Raw genomic sequence first — 23602 nt, forward strand, 5'->3', positions numbered from 1 at the left:
CACTATGCTACCAGAGCTTCTATAAACACACTAGTAACATTGTTAAAGTTTTGCTTTTATTTATGGTGTTTCCTAAGCATTTTCTCTCTACCTCTAGCTCCTGCAAGTCTATGCAAATCCCATCTGACAGCCCAACTTTAACTCTACAATACCCTAAGCAGCTTTGTACAATTATTTTAGTTTGTACTAAGCTACTCTAAACAAACCAAATCTACTGCCATCGAGTCAATTCTGACTCACAGCAACAGAGTAGACACAGGACAGAGTAGAACTGTCCCACAGGGTTTCCAAGGCTGTAAATGTTACGGAAGCAGACTACCTCATCTTCCTTCCGAGGAGCTATTGGTGGGTTCAAACTGCTGACCTTTTGGTTAGCAGCCAAATGCTTTAACCACTATGCTACCAGGTCTCCTTAAGACTAAGACGCTGTACTCTGTACCAATTAAATAACTTTACAATCTTGAATTGTAAAATCTTGAATTTGCTTTGCATGTGCTGAATCTTGTCCTCAGTAGACTTCCAAGTGCCCTGAGGCAGAGTTCTTCTGTCCCACCCACAAGCTACAAGTCAAAAAAAAACAAACTCACTACCGTCCAGTCAATTTCAACCCATAACGACCCCTTGTTGGGTTTCCAAGGCAGTATCTCTATGGAAGTAGATTGCCCAATCTTTCTAGTAAGCCCTCAATAAATGTTTTTGGGTCATGTTCTATAAAGAAGTCACTTACCAATGTCACCTGTAATTCTGTAGGTTCCATTTGCAAAAATCCAGAAGAAAACTCCTCTGGCACTTCTAATCAAAATCCCACCTTTATTTACTCTTCCGGCAATAAACACACCTCCCCTGTCAGGGGTCTCTATGTAAACATCACATGTGATAGTCAGATTGCTCCTGCGGAATGAAACTGGTAATTAGTCTTTAAATTATGCCATCCACCATCCCTACCCCAGCAAACATGCCATTTCACAGCCACGTGCTTCCACTTCTATTCAAGGTGGGATGTGGTTTGCTAAACCTGTGCTTGTAATGGGGGCGGGCTCCAAGAATCTTCATGATAATGGTTTTGCAATTAAAATCTTATATGCTTAATTCAAGTCACTTCATTGCCTCTTTTAACGGGTTTCTGGAAAATAATATTTACTATTTGAAGTTTTTAAAGAGTATGTTTCTTGTCTCTTTATAATAAAACAACTTTCCACCCTAGGAACATAACACAAAAAACAAGCCACTTTACTGTGCACATATGAAAGATAAAAAGGTTCCCATACAATTCTGAACACAATGGTTTACTGGTAATCAAACTTCCAGCAGCAGAGAGAAGCAGCACCGACAATGCTAGTAGTCTCTGGAAACAAACAGTGCTGGGCCACGTTTTCTATTGGAACCTCGTAAGACTTAAGTTCTAGAAGAAACATCTTATAAAGTGTTTCTCAGCAGAGAGTCAACTCTATGTTAACTCCTAACAGTGCTTCTCAAACTTGACCAGCATCAAAACCACCTGGAAAGCTTGTTAAACTCAGACTGCTAGGCCCCATGCTACAGATTCTCATTCAGGTATTTTAGGCTGGATAACGTACCCCCCCCCCAAATATATCTACATCCTAATCCCTAGAACTTGTGAATATTACTTTATATGGCAAAAAAGGGCTTGCCATATATGATTAGGATAATATATGATTAGGATAAAATATGATTAGGATAAAATATAGGGCTTGCAGATATGATTAGGATAATGATGATGAGATGAGGGAATTATCCTGGATTATTTGAATGGGCCTTAAATGTAACTACATGTATCCTTAGGAAGATGGTTGGGGAAGAAGGCAATGTGACCACAGAGGCAGAGATAAGAGTGACGCAGCCACAAGCCAAGGGATGCTAACAGCCACCAGAAGCTGGAGAAGATAAGGAACAGATTCTCCTTCAGTGGCCTGCCAACCTTGATCTTGACTTAGTAAACTGATCTCAAACTTCTGGTCTCCAGAAGTGTAAGAGACTAAATGTGTGTTGTTTTAAACGACTAAATTTGTGGTCACTTGTTGGAGAAGTCATTGGAAATGAACACAGTAGGGCATGGGTGGACTCCTGAATTTGCGTATCTTACAAGTTCTGAAATAACATGGTAAACAGGGTAAGACCAAATTATCAAGGGTCCTGGAAGTCAGGCACAGAAGTATAGATCCCGTCCAGTAGCAGGAGAGTCACTGCAGATTTCTGAGCGGTGCAGTAAGACGGCGAAGGCTGGCTTGAAGAAGAAGACAACAGGCAGTCCCTTCTGACACGCCCAATGGCTGTCCCTGGTTCCTCTTCCTTCACAATGTGTGTGTGTGTCTCCCTCACTCCCTTATTCTTCCCCATCTCCCTCTTCCCTGCCTCCTACCTGCTACAACAGATTCTGCCCCAGACTGAGTACCATCATTTAAATATTGCAAAATCTTAAAATTTGTGAAGAGTATTGGTTAACCTTTCAATAGTACTCTATCCCATTAAGAAGCCTCTCGATTTTGCTGGAGCCCAACCAAAAATAAGAGAGTGTGAGTTTACAGAGAGTCCTCTGTAGTATTCAGGGCAAGGGGCTGAGGTTGTGACAGAAAAGTTAAAGGTGCCCTGCAGTGGCTGGCTTCCACACGAGTGATCAAGATTACAGGCCCATCCCTTGGACACTTCAATCTAGCCACTTATCTTACAAAAAGACCGCCTGTCACAAACAAGAAAGTCACAACTGCCACAGAAGAAAATGCTGGTAAAGTGCATCCTTCCGAGATGATGGGAGAGGTGATATTTTTGTTGTGTAAAAAGACAACCCACCAAGTAATCCTCAATTAGTCCAGAATTCCTCACGTCTTCCCAGTGACGCTTCACAATCACTCTCCATGGTGCTGAAGGGTTCCATGAACTCTGTTGTTGTTGTTGTTATGTGCCGTCGAGTCAAACCCGACTCATAGCAACCCCTCCTTGGGTTTCCAAGGCAGTATCACTACGGAAGTAGGATTGCCCAACCTTCCTTCCGAGGAGTGGCTGGTGGGTTTGAACCGCCAACCTTCTGGTTAGCAGTCAAGTCACCTAGTGAACACATTTTCTAGAGGCTGACAGTGTAATTCTAGCACTCATCCAGCAGGCGGCAACATCAGCTCAGCAAATGAAGTCTTCAGCAAAGCAAAAACAACAGGCAAAATATGGTCGATAGAGAAATAAATATTAAATTGTAATTGGGTTCAAAGTCCTAAATTTTCACATTCAAATAAAACTGCTTCTGCAATTATTACTATTACAGTTGGGATATCTGAGGGAAGAACAGGGAGGGAGCAAAAAGTGGTAACTTCCTGTTCTGTAGTCACCATGATATGAATAACTCTTACTCTTAGGGCCTTGGACAGCAATGACTGTTGAAAACATTTCCCTTCAGAATGCGTCAGATACTAATACAAGGTTATTCCTGCCACACCTACATCAAGGACGTGTTTTACGTACCATTCGTAATCTCCAATAACACTGATGGTGTTGGATGCATCAGCAGCCCATGTAATGGGGCGTTGGTTTAGGACTTGGCGTAGTGTGAAGCGATGCTCCCCAGGGTCATCTCTATTTACAAAGTACTCAAATACACCTGTCTGATCAGCAAAATTTGGAGCTTCACTGAAAGGTGGGTCATCTGTTCAGAAGACAAAGTTTCCGCTTAGTAGCTTTAGTATGAAGCCCTTAGGGAATCTCTTCTCAGATAGTTCATGGCACATCTTGAAACACTTTTGGAAAGTCTTTTAAAATAATACTTACAACTAATCAAAATTTAGGATTCAGGTCTCATAAAAATCGAGACTTTCATATCACCATTGTTAAATATCATTATGATGAGTCTTGAAATCCAGACTTAGCACAATATTTAATCCATGCACTTGGTTACGGGGAAAGCTCATGAGCATTGGAGTAACACATACCTGGGATCAAATTCTAGTTTACTACATTACCCTGGGCAAGTTTTGCCATGAGTCTCAAGTTTGCTCATTTCTAAGCAGGCAAAGGGACAAGAGGATTAAATAAGATAATATATACACAGTAGCTCTGGTGGCATAGTGCCTAAGGCATTAGACAGCTAACCAGAAGGTTAGCAGTTCAAATCCACTAGCCAGTCCATGGAAGGAAAACGGGGCAATATCCTTCCATAGTGATACCACCTCTGAAACCCAAAAGGGGTCACTATGAGTCAAAATCGACTCAATGGCAATGAGTTCAGTTTTTTGGTTTTGGTATACACAGTGTATATGTATGTTAGCACCTAGCAAGAGCCAACAAAAGGATGCTTTTGTTATTTCTATAATCTATCAAACCAAGCTCTAAATCCTGGTCATAGTCAGCACCCAGAGAAATTTTAGGAAAGGCTTACTATATACAAGTATGAAATTTAGACATTTTCTACTTCTAAACAGAAGCAAAAACAAATTTCAGGCCTAAGCTGTCAATTCCTTTTCAGCTCTATTAAATTATAGTCTTACAGAGATAAAGGGTAGAGAACAACAACTGCAATCCTATCTTAGAGTAACTTCACACGCCATGCTTTCCCAAGGGTTTTCACAATCATCGTCTCACTTGATATCCTGAAAGCCCTGTGAGTAACTTGAAAGCCTGGCTTCTTTGGGGTTAGGACTTGGTGATCTACTTTGGAAAAGCTGACCAGTAAAAAACTTATGAATAGCAGCAGAACACTTTCCAACGCAGCACCAGAAGATGACAGTCCTAGGCTAGAAAGCTCTCCAGATATGACTCCACAAAGTGGAGTCAACCTTAACGACATAGATGGTGTAAAGTCTTCAGGACCTTCACTGTTGATGTGGTATGACTCAAAATGAGAAGAAACAAAGCAAACATCCATTAATAACAGAAATGGGGAATGGACAAAGCATTAATGTAGGATAACTGGAAGATTCCAAAAATGAAATGGATCATATAAAAATCATAGTTAAAATCAGGAAGGGAGTGTGTCAAGGTTGTATCCTTTCACTATACTTATTCAATCTGTATGCTGAGCAAATAATTTGAGAAGCTGGATTATACGAAGAAGAGTGTGGCATCAGGATTGGAGGAAGACTCATTAACAACCTGCAATATGCAGATGACACACGATCTTGCTGAAAGTGAAGATGACTTGAATGAAGCACTTTCTCATGAAGATCAAAGACTACAACCTTCAGTATGGATTGCATCTCAACATAAAGAAAACAAAAATCTTCACAACTGAACCAATAAGCAACATCATGATAAATGGAGAAAAGATTGAAGTTGTCAAAGATTGCATTTTACTTGGATCCACAATCCACACCCGTGGAAAGAGGAGTCAAGAAATCAAACAACATATTGCATTGGGCAAATCTACTGTAAAAGACCTCTTTAAAAGTATTAAAAAGCAAAGACGTCACTTTGCTCATGATCTGAGCTATGGTATTTTCAATCACTTATATGCATGCACGAGCTGAACAATGAGTAAGGAAGACTGAATGAGAATTAACGCATTTGAATTATGGTGTTGGTGAAGAACATTAAATATATCATGGACTACCAGAAGAACAAACAAATCTGTCTTGAAGGAAGTATAGCCAGAATGCTCCTGAGAAGTGAGTATGACCAGACTTCATCTCACACACTTGGGACATGTTATGAAGAGGGACCAGTCCCAGAAGAAGGACATCATGCTTGAAAAAGCAGAGTCAGCAAAAAAGAGTAACACCCTCAGCAAGATGGATTGATACAATGGCTGCAACAGTGGGCTGAAACAGCAATGACTGTAAGGATGGCCCAGGAATGGGCAGCGTTTGGTTCTGCTCTAGATAGGATGTGGGTGGGAACTGACTCAACAGCATTTCTAACAACAATAACAACACTGAGTAGCTTCAAAGCCTGGTTTTACTTTTTAACCTTTATTGCTAATTCACCACTGCATTTAGATTGAAAGTTTCAGAACTACCTTTCAGTCTTCAGGGTCAGAGAACGAACAGTTTTGGTGTTGGCAAAAGTTCTTCAGTGTCATTAACCAGTCCCTATCCTATACAGATTCAATACCTTCTTAACCCTGTCATGACCTGTGGGACATACAGCACCCACCTACATTTTCGTCATATGGCTTACTGGGCAGCTGCTTCCCCACTAACAGTGCACACGGCCATGAGGAAAGGACTGTTTAATAGTTTAAAATAAAGAAAATAGGTACACACTGCAAAATACTATTTTCATGGGGTGATGCATCCTGAAGGTGTGATTTACAAAACTTTTGTCTCTTTTGGCTTTCTACTGGGAGATAAGCCTGGTGAGTATATTTCCAGGTTCCTGTGCATTATTTGGAAGTGGCCTCTCTCACGATGATTCCATGCCCATGTAAAAACTACATCTTTAGGCATCTTAAATTGTATGCATCTGTCAAGGGACCTATGGAGCTCTGGTGGAGCTGTGATTAAAAGCACTGAGCTGCTAACCAAAAGGTCAGTGGTTCAAACCCACCAGCTGCTCCATAGGAGCACGATATGGCAATACAGACTTGGAAACCCTATGAGGAATTTCTACTGTCTTACAGAATCAGGAGCAACTCAACGGCAGTGGGTGTGGATTTGGTTTGGTAAAGGGATCTAGAGGGCAGTGCAGAGTCTAGAGGGACATATACCCACTGCCACTGAGCCAATTCCTACTCATCGTGACCCTTTATGACAGAGTAGAACTGTCCCATAGTATTTCCAAAGCTTCCTCACCATTTTTCCATGGAGCAACTGCTGAGTTTGAAGCACTGACCTTCTGGTTGGCAGCCAAATGCTTTACCCACTATGCCACCAGAGCTCTTTTTGAGGGACATATGGGTCCCACATAATTTTACCCCAGAAACAGACTGCCTCATTTTTCTCCCATGTAGTGGCTGGTAGGTTCAAGTTGCCAACCCTTTGGTTAGCAGCTGAATGCTTTAGCCACTGCGCCACCAGAGATCCTCTAGGTACAGCTAGAGGGTAGATAATGAGTTGGCTTACCCAAGCACAATATAACTCAACAAAACTACTCAGTTCACTAGTACCATGAAAAAACATAATATACCTTAACTTCCATACACAAGTTAGTAATAATTTACATGAGTTTCAAATCTTAAGTTTCATCAAAAACAAGCTAGAATTTTGCTTTACTTCTAAAAATAACTCCTATGTCTTTTCTGGGACCAAAAAATACAGGCTCCTCAAGTCAAGATTTACCTTAAAGTAATAAGAAAATTGGGTTTCCTTTATCACATGAAGATAGCAGGCACATGGTTTGATAGGTATAAATCTCTATCTGGAGACAGAAACCAGGTTAAGTTTTAGTGTGAAAACACTCACGGATATTGAAATCATCCTGATAGACAGGTGGGAAGGGCTGGGATTCTGGAGGAGGTGCATAATTGCCCTTCTGGCCCGTGGTGAGAGTGGTGAGTGTGAAGAGCTCATCTTCCTCCAGTTCCAGTGTGAAGCGGCCATTGACATCAAAGATCTGAAAAAGAAGAGACAACGCTGTATTCAGAGCCAAGTTCTGTGGTTCATCTCACTTGGTACAAAAATAATATTGAGAAAAATAAGCTTAAACTCATTTCTGTTAGAACTAGAGAACCACTGGTAAAAAACACCCATTTCAAGGCCCTGGGAATTCAGAAGGAAGATTGGGCAATCTACTTCCGTAAAGGTACTGCCTCGGAAACCCAAGCAGGGGTCGCTATGAGTCAAATAGGCTCATCAGCAATGAGTTTGGTTTGGTTTTTTGGTTATATAACTTAACTTACATAACTGATACACTTCATTTAACTATACTTTTTAGTATATGGGGACAATATAGAATGATGCTGGAAGCGTCAAAAGAAGATGAAAGGAATACACAAGAGTCACTATACCGGAAAGAACTGATCAACGTTCAGCTATTTCAGGAGGTAGCATATGATCAAAAACCAATGGGATTGAAAGAAGAAGCCAAAGCTGCACTGAAGGAATTGTTGAAAAACAAGGATCCAGGAACTGATGGAATACCACTGAGATGTCTCAACATACAGATGCAGTATGGGAGGCACTTACTCATCTGTGCCAAGTAATTTGGAAGACAGCTACCTAGCCAACTGACTGAAAGAGAATAATATTTGTGCCCATTCCAAAGAAAGGTGATCCAACAGAATGTAGAAACTACCAAACAATATCATTAATAACACACGCAAGTGAAACTTTACTGATAATAATTCAAAAATTGTTGCAGCAGTATACTGACAGGGAACTGCCAGAAATGCAAGCTGGATTCAGAAGAGGATGAGGAACATGGGACATCACTGCTGATGTCAGATAGATCTTGGCTGAAAGCAAAGAATATCAGAGATGTTTATTTATGCTTCACTGACTATGCAAAGGCATTTGACTGAGTGGATCATAACAAATTATGGATAACATGACAAAGAATGAGAATTCCAGAACATTTAATTGTGCTCATGAGGAACCTATGCATAGACCAAGAGGCTGTTGTCAAACAGAACAAGGGGATACTGCATGCTTATATCCTTTTTCCATATTTATTCTATCTGTATGCTGAGCAAATAATCCAAGAAACTGGACTATATGACGAAGAATACAGCATCAATATTGGAGGAAGACTCATTAACAACCTACCTGCAACTTGCAGATGACACAACCTTGCTTGCTGAAAGTGAAGAAGACTTGCAGCACTTACTGATGAAGATCAAAGATCAAAGATTCAATATGGGTTACACCTTAACATAAAGAAATAAAAAATCCTCACAACAGCTCCTATTAGCAGCATCACAATAAATGGAGAAAAGATTGAAGCTGCCAAAGATTTCATTTTACTTGGATCCACAGTCAACACCAATGGAAGCAGCAGTCAAGAAATCAGATGTCATATTGCTGCAAAAGACCTCTTTAAAGTGGTGAAGAACAAAGATGTCACTTTGAAGACTAAGGTACACCTAACCCAAACGATGGTATTTTCACTTGCCTCATAGGCATGTGAAAACTGCACAATGAACAAGGAAGACCAGAGAAGAGTTGATGCCTATGAATTATGGTGTTAGCGAAGAATACTTAAAATACTATGGAGTGCCAGAAGGACAAATAAATCTATCCTAGAAAAAGTGCAATTTCACTCCATGGAGGGCTAAAGGACTAGACAATCTTAGACTCTGTTTCTATTCACTTCATCTTTTCTATTAGACTGTAAACTACTTAAAGCTTGTGTAGATGTATCACATACAACTCAAAGACCTCCTTGTCTATTTTCTAAAACTTGACTAAGGTCAAAAAATCCATAAAGTCTCACTGTTGACCCAACTGTTAATTCCAGAAAACCTTTCAATATTAAGAAAGGAAAATTTTGCTCATTATATTTCAACATATATTTCAATTAGTTAGTTTTATGTCATATTTATGATCTTGACAACTTACATAAAATCTCTTTAAACTGCAACTTCCTCACTTAGAAAAGGTAGAAAAAATATGTCACAGGGCTATTGTGAGGATAAACAAGGTAACATTTATAAAGTAAAATACTACCTATATCATAGCTGTTCTATTATTTAGCAGATGGCAGAATCCCTTGCATAATGCATGTAGGCATTAAATGGATACCAATTTTATGAAACTGTGAGCAGCGTTGTTTTTCTATTTTGTGTTTATAGCATATCTTTGTTTTAATAGTAAATTGTTGGTCAGTTCTTTGAAACATCTGATGCCATTCTCTGGCTCAGGAATAACCCCAAATGATACTATTTTTCCTATGAAAAACCAAACCAAACTCACTGCCATCAAGTTGAATCTGACTCATAGAGACCCCTCCTTGGGTTTCCGAGGCAGTATCACTACGAAGTAGTGATTGCCCAACCTTCCTCCCTAGAAGTGGCTGGTGGGTTTGAATCACTAGCCTTCTAGAAGGTTAGCAGTCAAATGCCTTAAGCACCACAATTTATTGTACAAAAAGTAGAGTGTTTCTTTTTAGAACTTAATATATAATGGATGTTGAATCACTGATGGTGACTAGCTGATTCACAAGAATGTTAGTAGTTTCCAGAAGTAGCAGCTTGGTGTCAATTAGGTGAAACAATACATTTGTGTGGCCCAATTCATTCTTTGAAACATTTTCTGAGAAACCACCACGCCAAGCACCACAGGGGGAAGCACATAATCCTAGGTGGCCACAGAGCTAAGGTGTGGGGAGAGGGGCAAGGGTGCATCAGACACCTCCCAAGGATGTGACACTAGGGCTGTCTTGAAAGATGACAAAGAAGAAAAAGGCCTTCTGGGAAGAGGGGAAAACATGTGCAAAACAGAGGCAGGAAGTCAGTTTGCCCTAATCTGAAAAACACCACAGGGTGAGTCTGTCAAGAGGATAGGGCATGCAGCTAGAGAAAAAAGCATCTCTACCTCATGAGAAGATTGTGAAGATCACATACTATGAAAGGGGTATGAAGCTCATATGTGAAATCACTGAGGCACTATGAGCAAGGGATGGACAAAATTCAGATCTGCACGTTAGATCATGCTCATGGCAGTACAGTGCATGGCCTGGAGAGTCAGGCTGGAGGCTGGAAGAACAGTCAGGAGGGAATCCCAGAAATCCAGGAGAGAGATAATGAGGAATGAAACAAGGGGTAGCAGTGGGAAAGGTGAAGAGAAATATGTGCAGGATAGAATCTTCTACAATGGATCACAATGGAGTGTAGAGGGTGGATGAGAAATACAGTGTCCAGAATGAGATTCAAATAACTCGTGAGCATTTCACCTGGGCAGATGGGAGTTGGTGGCACCATTCACCAAGATAAACTACGTGCCTAAGAGCAAAACACACCTATAACACACCTTCACTGCTTTGAAGATTTCTACACAATAAAAAGACATAAATTGGTACCTATGATGTTTTGACTTAAAAGTAAATCACACAATTAACAATTCTTCATTCATTCATCAAATTTGTTACAAAGTCCCAAATATAGAAATTTATTTTAAAACTACCCATATAGGATCCAGTTGTTGAAAAAGAAATTTCTTAGATGGTTTTCCAAGTTTGGTATACCACACTTGCAGCTCTGGTATTTGGCTCTGGGGAGGAAACACAGGGAAAAAAGCATGGTTGAATGATTCACCACCATATCTTCTAAGATTTCTAAAATCAGTAGCATTAATGGTCCAATGACTCCATCTCTATTTACAAAAAAAACCATCTTAAATTTAAATAGTAACATTTTTGAAAGTAGGAAGATATCATTCAAGCAAATGCTTTATTTCCTATAAATACTAAAGAATTTTGCAAAAGTTTAAAAGGATTTTAGTACCCATTTAGACTTAGCTTCAAATATAATCATTCTTGCATCTGTGTCAAAAAACTTTTTAAGAATTCTCTGGAATTAAAATATAATCCTTATACCCTTAGGAGTCAGAAAAGGCCCTACATTTTCTGTATAGAAGACACTATGACATTTGTATATTCTTATGCAAACTGTTAAAAGTTTATGAGATTTCACATAAGAACTGTTATACTTTGATAGACTATATAAATTCTCTAATTAAAACCAAAATAAAAATTCCACATATTTACTTACAAACGATCCCTTAAGGGCGAAAGTGGCGACTTGGTGTGACACATTGAAATAAGGAAGGAGAGGGCGTATGCACATAGAATATTTGTGGCTCTAAGGAAGGGGATAAAAATCTCATAAGCAAATGATGTACAAGGTATCTTTAAAAAAAAGTTAAGAAGTTAATGCTACAATATTAACAGAAATAGCAAATACAAGTTTATTTCAAAAATAAGTTAATTTAGTCTTGGTTAAATAGACTTTCTTCTAATGTAATGTCTATTAAAATGTCTGTACTGTACCCCTAAAATATCAACTGTTGTAAAGTCGATTCTGACTCTTCGTAACCCCAAAAACCAGACAGACATTATAAGAAAACTATAAACCAGTATCTCTGATGAATATAGGAGTTCTGGTGGTATAGTGCCTAAGCCATTTGACTGCTAACCAGAAGGCTGGTGGTTCAAACCCACCAGCCACTCCATAGAAGGAAGGTTGGGCAATCTACTTCTGTAGTGATACCACCTCAGAATCCCAAGGAGGGGTTGCTATGAGTCACATCTGACTCAATGGCACATAACAACAACATCTTGATTGTGGTGATAGTTTCTTGGGTGTATACAATCTTAAAACTTATGATACTGCATACTTCGTATTATTTAAAATGTGTCATTTATTGTACATCAATTATCCCTTGTTGTTGTTGTTGTTGTTGTTTGCCACTGAGTCGGCCCGACTCGTAGCAACCCCTCCTTGGGTTTCCGAGGCAGTATCACTACGGAAGTAGGATTGCCCAACCTTCCTTCCGAGCTCTGGTAGCATAGTGGCTAAGACACTTGCCTGCTAACCAGACGGCTGGTGGTTCAAACCCACCAGCCACTCCTCAAAAGGAAGGTTGGGCAATCCTTCTTCCGTAGTGATACTGCCTCAGAAACCCAAGGAGGGGTTGCTATGAGTTGGGTTTGACTCAATGGCACATAACAACAACCATTATACCTTAGTAAAGATAATTTAAAAAGAAATGCATTCAGTTTTGTATTGTGCTACTTTCCAATCCTAAAGAAGTAGAGTTAATCCAATAGAAACAATAAAACTTTACCATAGTTTCAATGATGATGGTGAGGTTGCCCAAACCATCAGTGAGAGCTACATAGCTTCCTCCTTTCTCTAAATGTCCAACTGTCTTCAGGTAATACCAACCTGGTTGCGTAAATTGAGTGGTATGAGCTATAGAAAAGCAAGAAAGACCCAAATAAGATAAAAATGGCAATAATGATTCTATCTTAAAAGGGTAGTCTACTGATTTATAGCATGGTTTGAGTCTGACAAGCCAAGTATTTTCTATTTTGGAGGAAAATGCCTACCAACTTCATTTTCAACTTTTAAATAATTAATCCAGTTAAACGGTACAATTTGAGGAAGAGTCTTACAAAGACTGGTAAAAATAAATGAGCCACGCTCTGTGACTCAAAAATCAATCAATAAAGAACTCAAGAATATTAGTCTTTTATTCTTCCCCAAAAGTTATTTCTGCCAACCTTTCTTCATTTCTCTTGAACCCATCATAATACCACAAGAAAGGAAATTAAAATGTGTTCATGCATTTCAAAAGCCTAAGTTTTATAGTCTCAAAGAAGTTTATTTCCATAATATACATTTACTGGGCACCTCCAAGGATGGCCCTGAAAATACTCTAAACAAATATTCCATGTCTCCACTCTCCCAAATGAAAGAGGCATAAAGTTAGCAGAGCACATTGTTGTTGTTATGCGCCATGCAGTCGGACCCAACTCATAGTGACCCCTCCTTGGGTTTCCAAGGGGTTTCACTACAGAAGCAGACTGCCCCATCTTCCTTCCGAGGAGTGGCTGGTGGGTTTGACCCACCAGCCTTCTGGTTAGCAGTCAAGTGCCTTAGGCACTATGCCACCAGAGCTCCTGCAGAGCATATTAGTCCACCTGAATATTATGGGGCCAAGAATTTCAACCTTTAAAAGATTATCAAAAAAGGACAGACAAGTTCATCTTAACTTTTCTGTATGTTAGAAGAATAATTTAAGGAGTTTATTCTAATAATCAAATTCACTCTCATCATTATAAATCTCGATGGAGAACATACCAACTAAAAAAGAAATCACCACAATACGGGTTTAAAATTAAAACAAACTCACTTCAAATTCATAATTTTCCTATGAAAGCATCTTACCTTTGAAGAAATTGACTTTAATTTTTAGCAAATAACTTCCTTTCATTCAACACTATTTTCAGAAATGTGGATTTGCCATTCTCTAGTTACAATTCCAGATTTGCAAAGACTCAGGAGCATTTTTATACATGAGTTATTTTACAAAGCAGATATTAAAAGTAGTATTATACCTCTTCTAATAAAATGGACAGCATTATGATCCTGAACACCCTGATTGTAATGAAGAAAAGAAACTCAGGAAGGAATATAATCAATTTTTATATTTTTTATAAAATCAATTGGTTAGAATAGCTAAAACAACCATCGAATATTTCTGTCTTTGTAATTTTATATGCTGGAAAATAAAATCAAAGAGTTTATTCAACACATTCTTTCCTATGTAATCCTAACTTAATAATGCCTTTCATTATATCTTTTTTCCAAAAATTTTATTTATTTTGTTGAGAATATACACAGCAAAACAGACATCAATTCAACAGTTTCTACACTGACTGCTTTCTTCCAGTTTAACATTTTTAACTACTAGGAAAAAGTAAACTAGCCTCTAACTTTGTTTGGGAGAGCCTAGCCTGTGCAGATGTTCACAAAGACCTGACCTCATAGAAGGAGCCCGGGTGGTACAACAGTTAAGTGTATGGCTGCTAACCACAAAGTTGGCAGTTCAAACTCACTGTCTGCTCCACAGCAGATCACGACTGTGATAGATCTGTAGCCTAGAAAACTCTACACAGCAGTTTCACTTTGTCCTTGGTCATCATGAGTCAAAACAGACAACAGCACACAACAGCCTCATAGGAATTGATTCATTACATTGAAATATAATGTGTTTTTCCAAAACCTTGCTTTAAAGGTCTTTTTAAAAGGTTTCTCAACCTTGGCACTGCTGACAATTTTGGGCTGGATAACTCTTTGCTTAGGATGCTGTCCTGTGCATTGTAGGATACTCAGCAGCGTCCGTGGGGTAATCCTACTAGATGCTGTAGTGACCACCAAGATCAAAAGTGTCTGCAGACACTGCCAAGTGTCCCCTAAGGGCAAAATCACCCTCTCTTGAGAACCACTGCTATACACTCAGACACAGGATGGGGAACAGGTAAAGGTGCCAGAGCAGTATGTCAGTAACTATCAACATGTTTACACCGATTTAAGACTTTACCATTAATATGTACTAATTACACAAATACAAGGAGCTCTGGTAGCGTAATGGTTAAGGCATCGGGCTGCTAACCAGAAGGTCAGTGGTTTAAATCCACCAGCTGCACAGTGGAAGAAAGATGAGGTAGTCTGCTTCCATAGAAATTTACTGCCTTGGAAACCCAATGGGGTCACTATGAGTTGGAAATGACTCGATGGCAGTGAGTTTGGTTTTGTTTGGAATTACACAAATAAGGAGCTCTGGTGCTGCAGTGGTGAAAGCATTTGGCTGCTAATCACAGGGTCAGCAGTTTGAACCTACAAGCTGCACCAGTGGGAGAAAGAGGAGGCAGTCTGTTTCTGTAACGATGTATAGCCTTAGGAATCCTATGAGGCATCTCTACTCTCTCCAACAGGGTTGCTATGAGTCAGAATCTACTTGCTGGCAATGGTTTGGTTTTGGAATTACATAAATGACATGAATTACTCAGCAAACAATGAAGTACCTGGACACTATTTATGTAATTTAAAAAGAAACCCGCCAAACATTCTAAATATAGACCCAGGACCCTCCTAATTGATATTAGGTTGGTGTTTGCTTTAAAAACCAACTTCAGTATGTGTTCTACTACCACAGATATTACAACAAAAGAATCTATCGTTCTTTCAAACCATGAATCAGTTGCCAAGAAGGATTTCTGTAACGTGTATTTTAACATTAGAAACACCAACGGTGAAGAAAAAAAAAATCTAACATAAGAAATCCAAAATAATGGCTATATATAACATTATTCTTCTTTTCTTGTGTAAATTCCTCAGGTCAGTTACTACATTTAAAGTCTTTTGTACCCACATAACCATGAAGATCGTGACACTGAACAATAATGGTGGTGAACATACTGCAGAAAGTCACATTCCTCTTGAATCAAAGTATTGGTTTTGAAAATAACCTCCAGTTCACTGCAGTCACTTCATTAATATATTCAGCACAACAGACCACGACGACGAGGCACAGGAAGTGCTTGACCTGCAGTTTTTATCTTTGGGATGAGAAACAAATGAACAGCGGGCAGAGGACATGGAAGGACAGCGAGCCCTGTTAGCCACGGCCCGGTCCAGTCTGCCTCAGGGATCAGAGTGGTGACAGGCAGAGGCTCGCTAGAAGGTGGATGGCGTCTTCCCCCGAGAAGTCCCACCCTTCACTAACCACCACTAAGGCCAGCTTCCTCCAGGATACGATTTTTAAAAAGGAATTGTGGTTATGATGCTAAAACAAAATAGTCATGTTTAACTTTTGTACCAAAAAAAAAAAAAAAAACTGTAGAAAATAACTTCAAGATAATTAATAAGAGAATTTTTGCTTAAATTGTATTCATTCTTAGTATGGTTACACAACCTCCCTTGTGACTCATCACACTATTCAATAAGCTTTGTGTTTCAATGGAAAAGGATTCGTCATCCATACCCATTTATTATTTTGAGCTATTTTGCAGCTCTCTGTGCATTATAGGTATTTGATAAGTAAGTAAAGTATGTCCTGTCTGGTAAGGTTTTAATTGACTTCCTCTCTGCTCCGGTACCGTAGTGCCTAAAGCACTTGACTGCTAACCAGAAGGCTGGCAGTTCAAACCCACCAGCCACTCCTCGGAAGGAAGGCTGGGCAATCTACTTCTGTAATGATACTGCCTTGGCAACCCAAGGAGGGGTCGCTATGAGTCAGGGCTGACTCGACGGCACATAACAACAAACGTCTCTGCTGTGGGAAAAACAGTTTTATTTTGTTTCCATTTGCAATTCACCTGAAATTCCTTTATTCCATATAAATGTGTGCTTTTATCCTTTAAAGCAGTTTTAACATCTGGTTGGCTCCCTCTCATCTGAGAAGTATCTATTCTTTAACATGTTCATTTTTATCTGTGAAGAGTCATGATTTTTCCTTTTCTGAAAACTATCTTCCCCCCATGCACATCTGCAGGTTTAGGGCACAGTCTAAAACTGTGATATTTGATATAATTTTCACATGTACTTACTCATTTAATAATTCAATAAATACAGTACTTGTTAATCACCTAGTGAGTATTCCCCTTTGATTCTGTTAGCACACTATTCTAATCAATAAAATGACAACGGGAGTATAAAACAGCATGACAGAGGAATGTACCTCCAAGAGGGATTTTAGATCACCTTTAGTGACTCCAGATCGCAATGAATCTTTTCAAGTACATCATTTTATTACCACTTATCGTAATCTAAAAATCTGTATTTAGATGGTTGTTTGACTCTCCATCAAAGGGCTCAGGGAAGACAGTGTTCAGGTCTGTTTCTGCCACCACGCTAAGTCCAGGACTTGGCACAGTGCCAGCAAGCAGTGGACACCCAAAACTACTTGTAGGAAAATAAAATATTAATTGGAACATTAATTGCTGATGGATATTAACCAGATAACCGATAAAATATACATCTACCCACTTGCTTTTTTTTTTCCCCTAAGAGCCAGATCCTAGACCAATAATCAATAACGGAATACAAAAAGCAGTCTAATTAACCAAAAGTTTCTTATAAAACACTATGGCGTATCTTGCTTAAAATAGATATACAGACACATACACGTGCACACGTGCACACACAACACACACACATAGTTTGCTTGTGTGATTTCCCTCTGAGTGTTTTCTCTTAGGGAGGAATTTAGAGAACCAGAGGAGGCCTTTGAACCATACCTGAGACCCAGATCGGAGCTTCAACCACGTAGTGCCCGCTCCACGGCTCCTGAGCAGTCATCAATCCACATCTCCCATAAGGCAACTGTTCATAGTAACTAGCAACCAAATTCCAAGCAATTGTGCTGAAAGATTTGTTTGATAAAAGAGAAACATCAAGACCACATGTGATGAAAAGGCAAGTCTAGAAGCCTGCACTAAAAAGACCTTACGGTAATTTATGTAAATGACCACCCAGCACAAGAAGATATAAATTGCCTAAGTTCACTCACACTGTGAAAATTCAGTTTAAATGCATCTAAAGCTTTTTAAAAGTGAATCACATAATTTTAAAAATGTGTTATGTGTATGAGTTATACAAGTTATGTATTGAAACATGGTGTAGCCAGAAGATGACACATGCCTTTACCAGTTGTGAACATGTCACAGATTTGAGTCAAATACAGATAAAGGCTTTATCCATACCTGCTTTCCTTTCGACAGTCAGCCTTCTTAATGCCCCAGTTTCATGATATAATTTTATGAACTTTACTCTAAACTGTTCCAAACTTTTACAAATGAGAACTCAGGTCTTACAGTCAGACTGCCTGGGTTCAAATCATGGCTCTACCACTTAACCTCTCTGGACCTCAGTTTCCTCATATGTAAAATGAGGATAGTAATTGCACCGAGCTCATGTGACTATTGTGAGGACTAAATGTATTACATCATAGATGAGCACAGAATACGGACTGCACTGAGGTAACTGCTATTATTCTGCTTCATTTATAAGGACTAACTCGTTACAGCCTGCTGGTCTGTTGTTTTTGTTTTGATTTCTAGTTATCTTTCAGATGATCAGGCCCTAATAGTCCATAGTACTGCCTGAACACTAAGATTATGACTTCATGGTTCTCAGGAAGAAAAGGCAGGAACCTGAGTTTACCTGGGCAGAGGGGAAGCTTGAACCTAGTACTACGAGGTTCATCACAGCTAAAAAACTTGAGCTTACCCACAGAAATTTTTCTTACCAAGTCCTTATCCATCAAAAAAGTGACAGAATGACATTGTTAGAAAACATAAGCCTTTTAATTCTGTCAACATAAAGTCTCAATTTTCAGAAAACCTTACCATCAGTGACAATTTTTTAAAAAAACTTTTATCAGAATTTTACCCACAATTTGCTAATTGCCTGGAAACAGGTATCCCCTCTAGCTGGTGATGAAAGTATGAACTGAGACAAACTTTCTGGAGGGCATTTTGTAGTACTCACTAAAAGTATAATATACTTCAAAAACATATATACTTCTGACCCAACCATTCCATTTATAAGAATACACCCTAAGGAAACAGTCACAGATATCTAGGAAGGTATTTGTACACAACTGTTTCATTTCCGTTTGTACAAAGCTGTTCATTGAAAAATAAAAACAGCTTCCATTTGTAGGAAGAGGGAGCAGTCTATGAGGCATAGAATCACTTCTATACCAGAGTTTCCAAACTGGCATCAGGACCAGCTGGGTGCTGACTACATGAACAGAGTCCCAGGAGGCACCCCTGGACTTCAGCAGGTTGGACGACTGCCAATGAATCCCGGGTACTAGTGCCTCAGATGCTCATGAAGAGGGTGGGCCACAAGGCAGGATGGGAATGACTGCCCTACTTAACAGAATACAAACAGCATCAAAAGGACGAAGCAGAAACACACGTAAATATGAGAACATGCCCAGCAGGCTTTGTTACGTGAAAAGCCACAAACTAAACAGATTATGTGTTATGGGATTGATTTTGTATTAAAAATGCATACATGTACAAATTTGACAAACATACACCAAAATCTTTAAGGGTGGTTATTTCTAGGTGGCAAAATGATGACTAATCATGGGTAATTCTGTTTCCTTCTTTGTACTTATTTGCCATTCCTAACTTCTCTGCCACGCATGAGTTATACTTATAACCAATTTAAATTATTAAACCAAATTCTCCATGATTACCACTTTTTCTTTCAAAGAGATGAAACACAAAGTCTAGCAGAATATATCAACTCACATTACCACCACTAACCTATGTTTATCTTGCTTTTGTTCTGTTTGTCGTGGTTTTAGAATGATTAAGCTGACTGTAATTATAATTAAAGTTTTCAAATCATTTAAGAAATGTTTCCCCTAGAAACAGAGAGCTGTGTTCTTCCTTAAGAGCTCTATTTAGACCGACAGTTACACATGTGAGGCATGAGGAATCAATCAGGCAGACTGAGACGAGGGGCCTGGTCTTTAAAAAAAAAAAATTGAGGTCATAAAAAATGGGGAAGGAAGGGAACTACTCCAGATGTAAAAGGAACTGAAGACATAAAAGCTATATGCAATGGGTGGTGCTTGCCTGGGTCTTGGTTAAAAAAGAAAGAAAGAAAGAAGGAGACAAATGACATGATGGGGGGCAACTGGGAAAACTCAGTAGAGACTGGGTCTTAAAATATTAAAAAATACTGTTATGTAAGAAAATGATACTGTGATCATGTAGGAGACTGTCTTTACTTTTGAAGACGCATGATAAAACCTTTAGGGATGAAGTGTCATGACATCTATAATTGAGTTCATTAGAAACATAAGTTGTTGTTGTTAGTTACCACTGAGTCCATTCCAATTCATAGATACATGAACAGCTTGTCAGAAATCAAACAAGTGCATGATTCTATATGCATTATACTTCAGGAAATCTGACTACACACAGACAAAGATAAAGCATAGGTACAGGAATTCTTGGACAGTACAAATAGTTAACACAACATACTCAGCTGCAGGTCCGACTTGACAGCAACAACAACAACAATCTAAAGGTTGGAGATTCACGTCTGCCCAGAGGCACCTTGGAAGGAAGGCCTGATGATCGACTAAAAAAATCAGCATCGAAAACCCTATAAAACACACTTCTACCCCAGCACACACGGGGCTGCTATGAGTCAGAACAGACTCCATAGCAACTAGCATGAGTTATTCCTACAACCAACAAGATACAAACGAAGCAAATAAATAAAATGTGTAACATCACTGAACCTAGGTTGTGAGAACACAAATATCCACTGTAGTTTTTCTACTCATTTGTGCTTTTGAAAATTTTTATAATAAAAAGCTTAAAAAGTTATTAATCACTTACGAAGTCATGTAGCCATTGATATAATTCTGATTCAATATACGGCCCCAGCAGCCTGCACCCACTTCATTATTCAAAGTGCTAAAATCTTCAGAAGACCACAGTTTCTTCTTGGTCAACTTTGCATCTTTTACTGTATAGGTCCCAGGATAATGAGCCCTAGAAAATAAAAAGTGAGACAAATGATGAAAGGTCAGAATATAGTACTGAATAAAACACATGTCCTCTCCAAGGTTTCCTATTTTAAAACAGTGGCTGATTCAGACAGATGACCGACTGAAGGTAGGTATCTACCATTCACCCTTCTTCCCAGGATTCCATGGGAACAACAGCAAAGAAAACAAAAGAGGGTTACTACAACAGCATAGAGAACAGGAAAGTTTACCAATGGAGGGGGATTCAGCCTGCTTCCAGAAGCCATAACCTGCTGGATGAATGGAGGTAGCAGCTCCAGAACACTCCAGGAGAAACGGGCGGACACTCGAGTCAGACTCTCCAGAGGAAGCCAGAGAACTTGGACAGTAAGAAGGAAGGGCAAGATTTAGAAGGAGGCTACAAACAAGACTAAGGAAAGTCTGTCTCTCACATAAAGTAGCTCAATTCTTCTTTGTTCAGGTCACTTAACAAATCATTCAGGTTTGTTAAATGATCTGAACAAAGAGTGGAACTAATACTAAAGTGGCTCTCTTCCCATTTCCAAATCCACTGCTAGTACAACAGAATGTAAAGGCTCTTTAAGTATGTAATTTTTGACATGTATGTACATAATCAGCCTAAACTTCACTATTATTTCACAGTAAGATTTTCCAAACCTCACATGACAAAATCAGAATTTGTATCACTTAATATCAAGCAACTTCAAAGTACATCTTAACAGAGCAACATATTGTATCAAAAGAAAATCAGAACCTATGGAGAAGGTGGATCACAGTGGCAGCCCAGTTTCTGTAACTCCCAAAACTCCTACTAAAATCAAACAGACCAATCAGTTGATGGAAAGGAAAAACCAGTTGAAATCGTTCTCACTGAAATGAGGTGATAGGATGGGGAGGAAGTGAAAGCAGAGCTGTTGCATTGTGGGAAATTGCCGTCAATGTCATAAGACAAAGTGTATGTGAGCTGCTGTATGGAAAGTGAATTTGCTCTGTAAACTTTAACCCAAAACACAATTAAAAAAAAAAAGAAATGAGGTGACAGGGAATCCCCAGGAACTTCACAGAGTCAGGACTGGCCTGGGATCAGCAGACAGAACGATTCAGAAACTATGGTAGTGAAAGGGTACTACTGACTGGGCTGTGTAAGCTGCAGAACCCAAACTTTGTCAGCAAAAAGCTGCGACTGTAAATCTATACAAAGGGGTACATAATGTACAAAGATATGATTTGTGATAATAATAACACAAAGAGGGTAGATGGAGCTGTACAGGTGAAGAGTTGCTTTATGCTACTGAAACAGAAAAGCTAATTATGTCGAATTGCAAGGACCCCTCAAGAACCAAAACAGTCTTGAAAAATACAAAGCTGGAACACACACTTGACGAGTTCATAACTTACTTTGAAGTAATCAAAACAGTGTAGTATTGGCGTAAGGATATGCATATAAGAATCAAAACCAAAACCACTGCCACAGAGCTGATTGCAACCCACAGCATACACATCAATGGAATCAAATTGAAAGTGTGGGAAAAAAACCATGTGTCTGTCATCAACTGATTTGTGAAAAGGATACCAGAATATTCCACGGACCATTCAATTATTCTTGTTAGATGCTAGGACAGCCGGATGTCCACATGCAGACAAATGAAGTCAAACTCTTTGTTTCATACCAAACACAAAAACTAACTCAAAATGGATCAAAGATCTAAATGTAAGAGTTAAGATATAAAACTCTCAGAAGAAAACAGGGGTAAATATTCATAACTTTGGACTAGGCAATAGTTTCTTAGATATAACACCAAAAGCACAAGCAACAAAATAAAAAATAGATCACAGGACTTCATCAAAATTAAAAACATTTGTGCCTCAAGTACACTAGCAATGAAGTGAAAAAAAAACACACAATGGGAAAATATATTTGGAAATCATGTATCTGGTAAGAGTCTAGTATCAGAATATATGAAGAAGTCTTACAACTTAAGAACAAAGAGACAAACAAAGCATTTAGAAAGTGGGCAGAGGCTCTGAATTCACAGTTCTCCAAAGAAGATACAAAAATGGCCAACAAGTACATGAAAAGATGCTTAACATCATTACTCAATGTTGCTATTGCTGTTGTGTGCCACTGAGTCAATTCCAACTCACAGCCACCCTCTAAGACAGAGCAGAACTTCCCTATTGGAGTCCAAGGTTTGCAATGTTTCTAGGAGGAGATCCTCAAGTCTCTTCTCTCACAGACCTGCTGGGGGGTGGGTTCACACTGACCTTTCAGTTAGCAGCCAAACTGTTTAACCATTGCATTACCAGGGCTCCTTCATTAGGCAAGAAGGATATGCAATCAAAACCACAATGAGGTATCACTCACTTCACATCTACTAGGAAAGCTACAATCAAAGAGGGAGATAGTAACAAGTGTTAGTGATGATGATGTTGTTAGGTGCCATCGAGTCATTTCCGACTCATAGCAACTCCGTGCACAGCAGAACGAAACACTGCCCAATCCCGCATCAGTTTCATGATCCCTGCTATACTTGAGCCCATCATTGCAGCCACTGTGTCAATCCATCTCGTTGAAGGCCTTCCCCTCTTTCGTCGACCCTCCAACCCTACCAAGCATGACATCCTTCTCCAGGGAATGGTCCCTTCTGACAACATGACCAAAATAGGTGAGATGAAGTCTGGCCATTCTTGCTTCCAAG

The 23602-nt window shown here is 39.2% G+C and overlaps 1 protein-coding gene across 1 annotated transcript in view; it reads right to left on the reverse strand.

Annotated features, from left to right (window-relative positions):
* The window catches only part of GALC (galactosylceramidase), an 84300-nt gene that overhangs the window by 29704 nt on the left and 30994 nt on the right, over positions 1 to 23602 (reverse strand). Inside the window, 8 exon segments of the mRNA XM_007954243.1 lie at positions 690 to 891; positions 3472 to 3652; positions 7341 to 7491; positions 10998 to 11084; positions 11585 to 11674; positions 12660 to 12787; positions 17620 to 17744; positions 20752 to 20907. Of these exon segments, the coding sequence (XP_007952434.1) occupies positions 690 to 891; positions 3472 to 3652; positions 7341 to 7491; positions 10998 to 11084; positions 11585 to 11674; positions 12660 to 12787; positions 17620 to 17744; positions 20752 to 20907 (1120 nt within the window).

The sequence above is a fragment of the Orycteropus afer genome, unplaced genomic scaffold, assembly GCF_000298275.1.
Source record: "Orycteropus afer afer isolate SDZICR_OR568_19922 unplaced genomic scaffold, OryAfe1.0 scaffold00451, whole genome shotgun sequence".
NCBI classification, from domain to species: Eukaryota; Metazoa; Chordata; class Mammalia; order Tubulidentata; family Orycteropodidae; genus Orycteropus; species Orycteropus afer.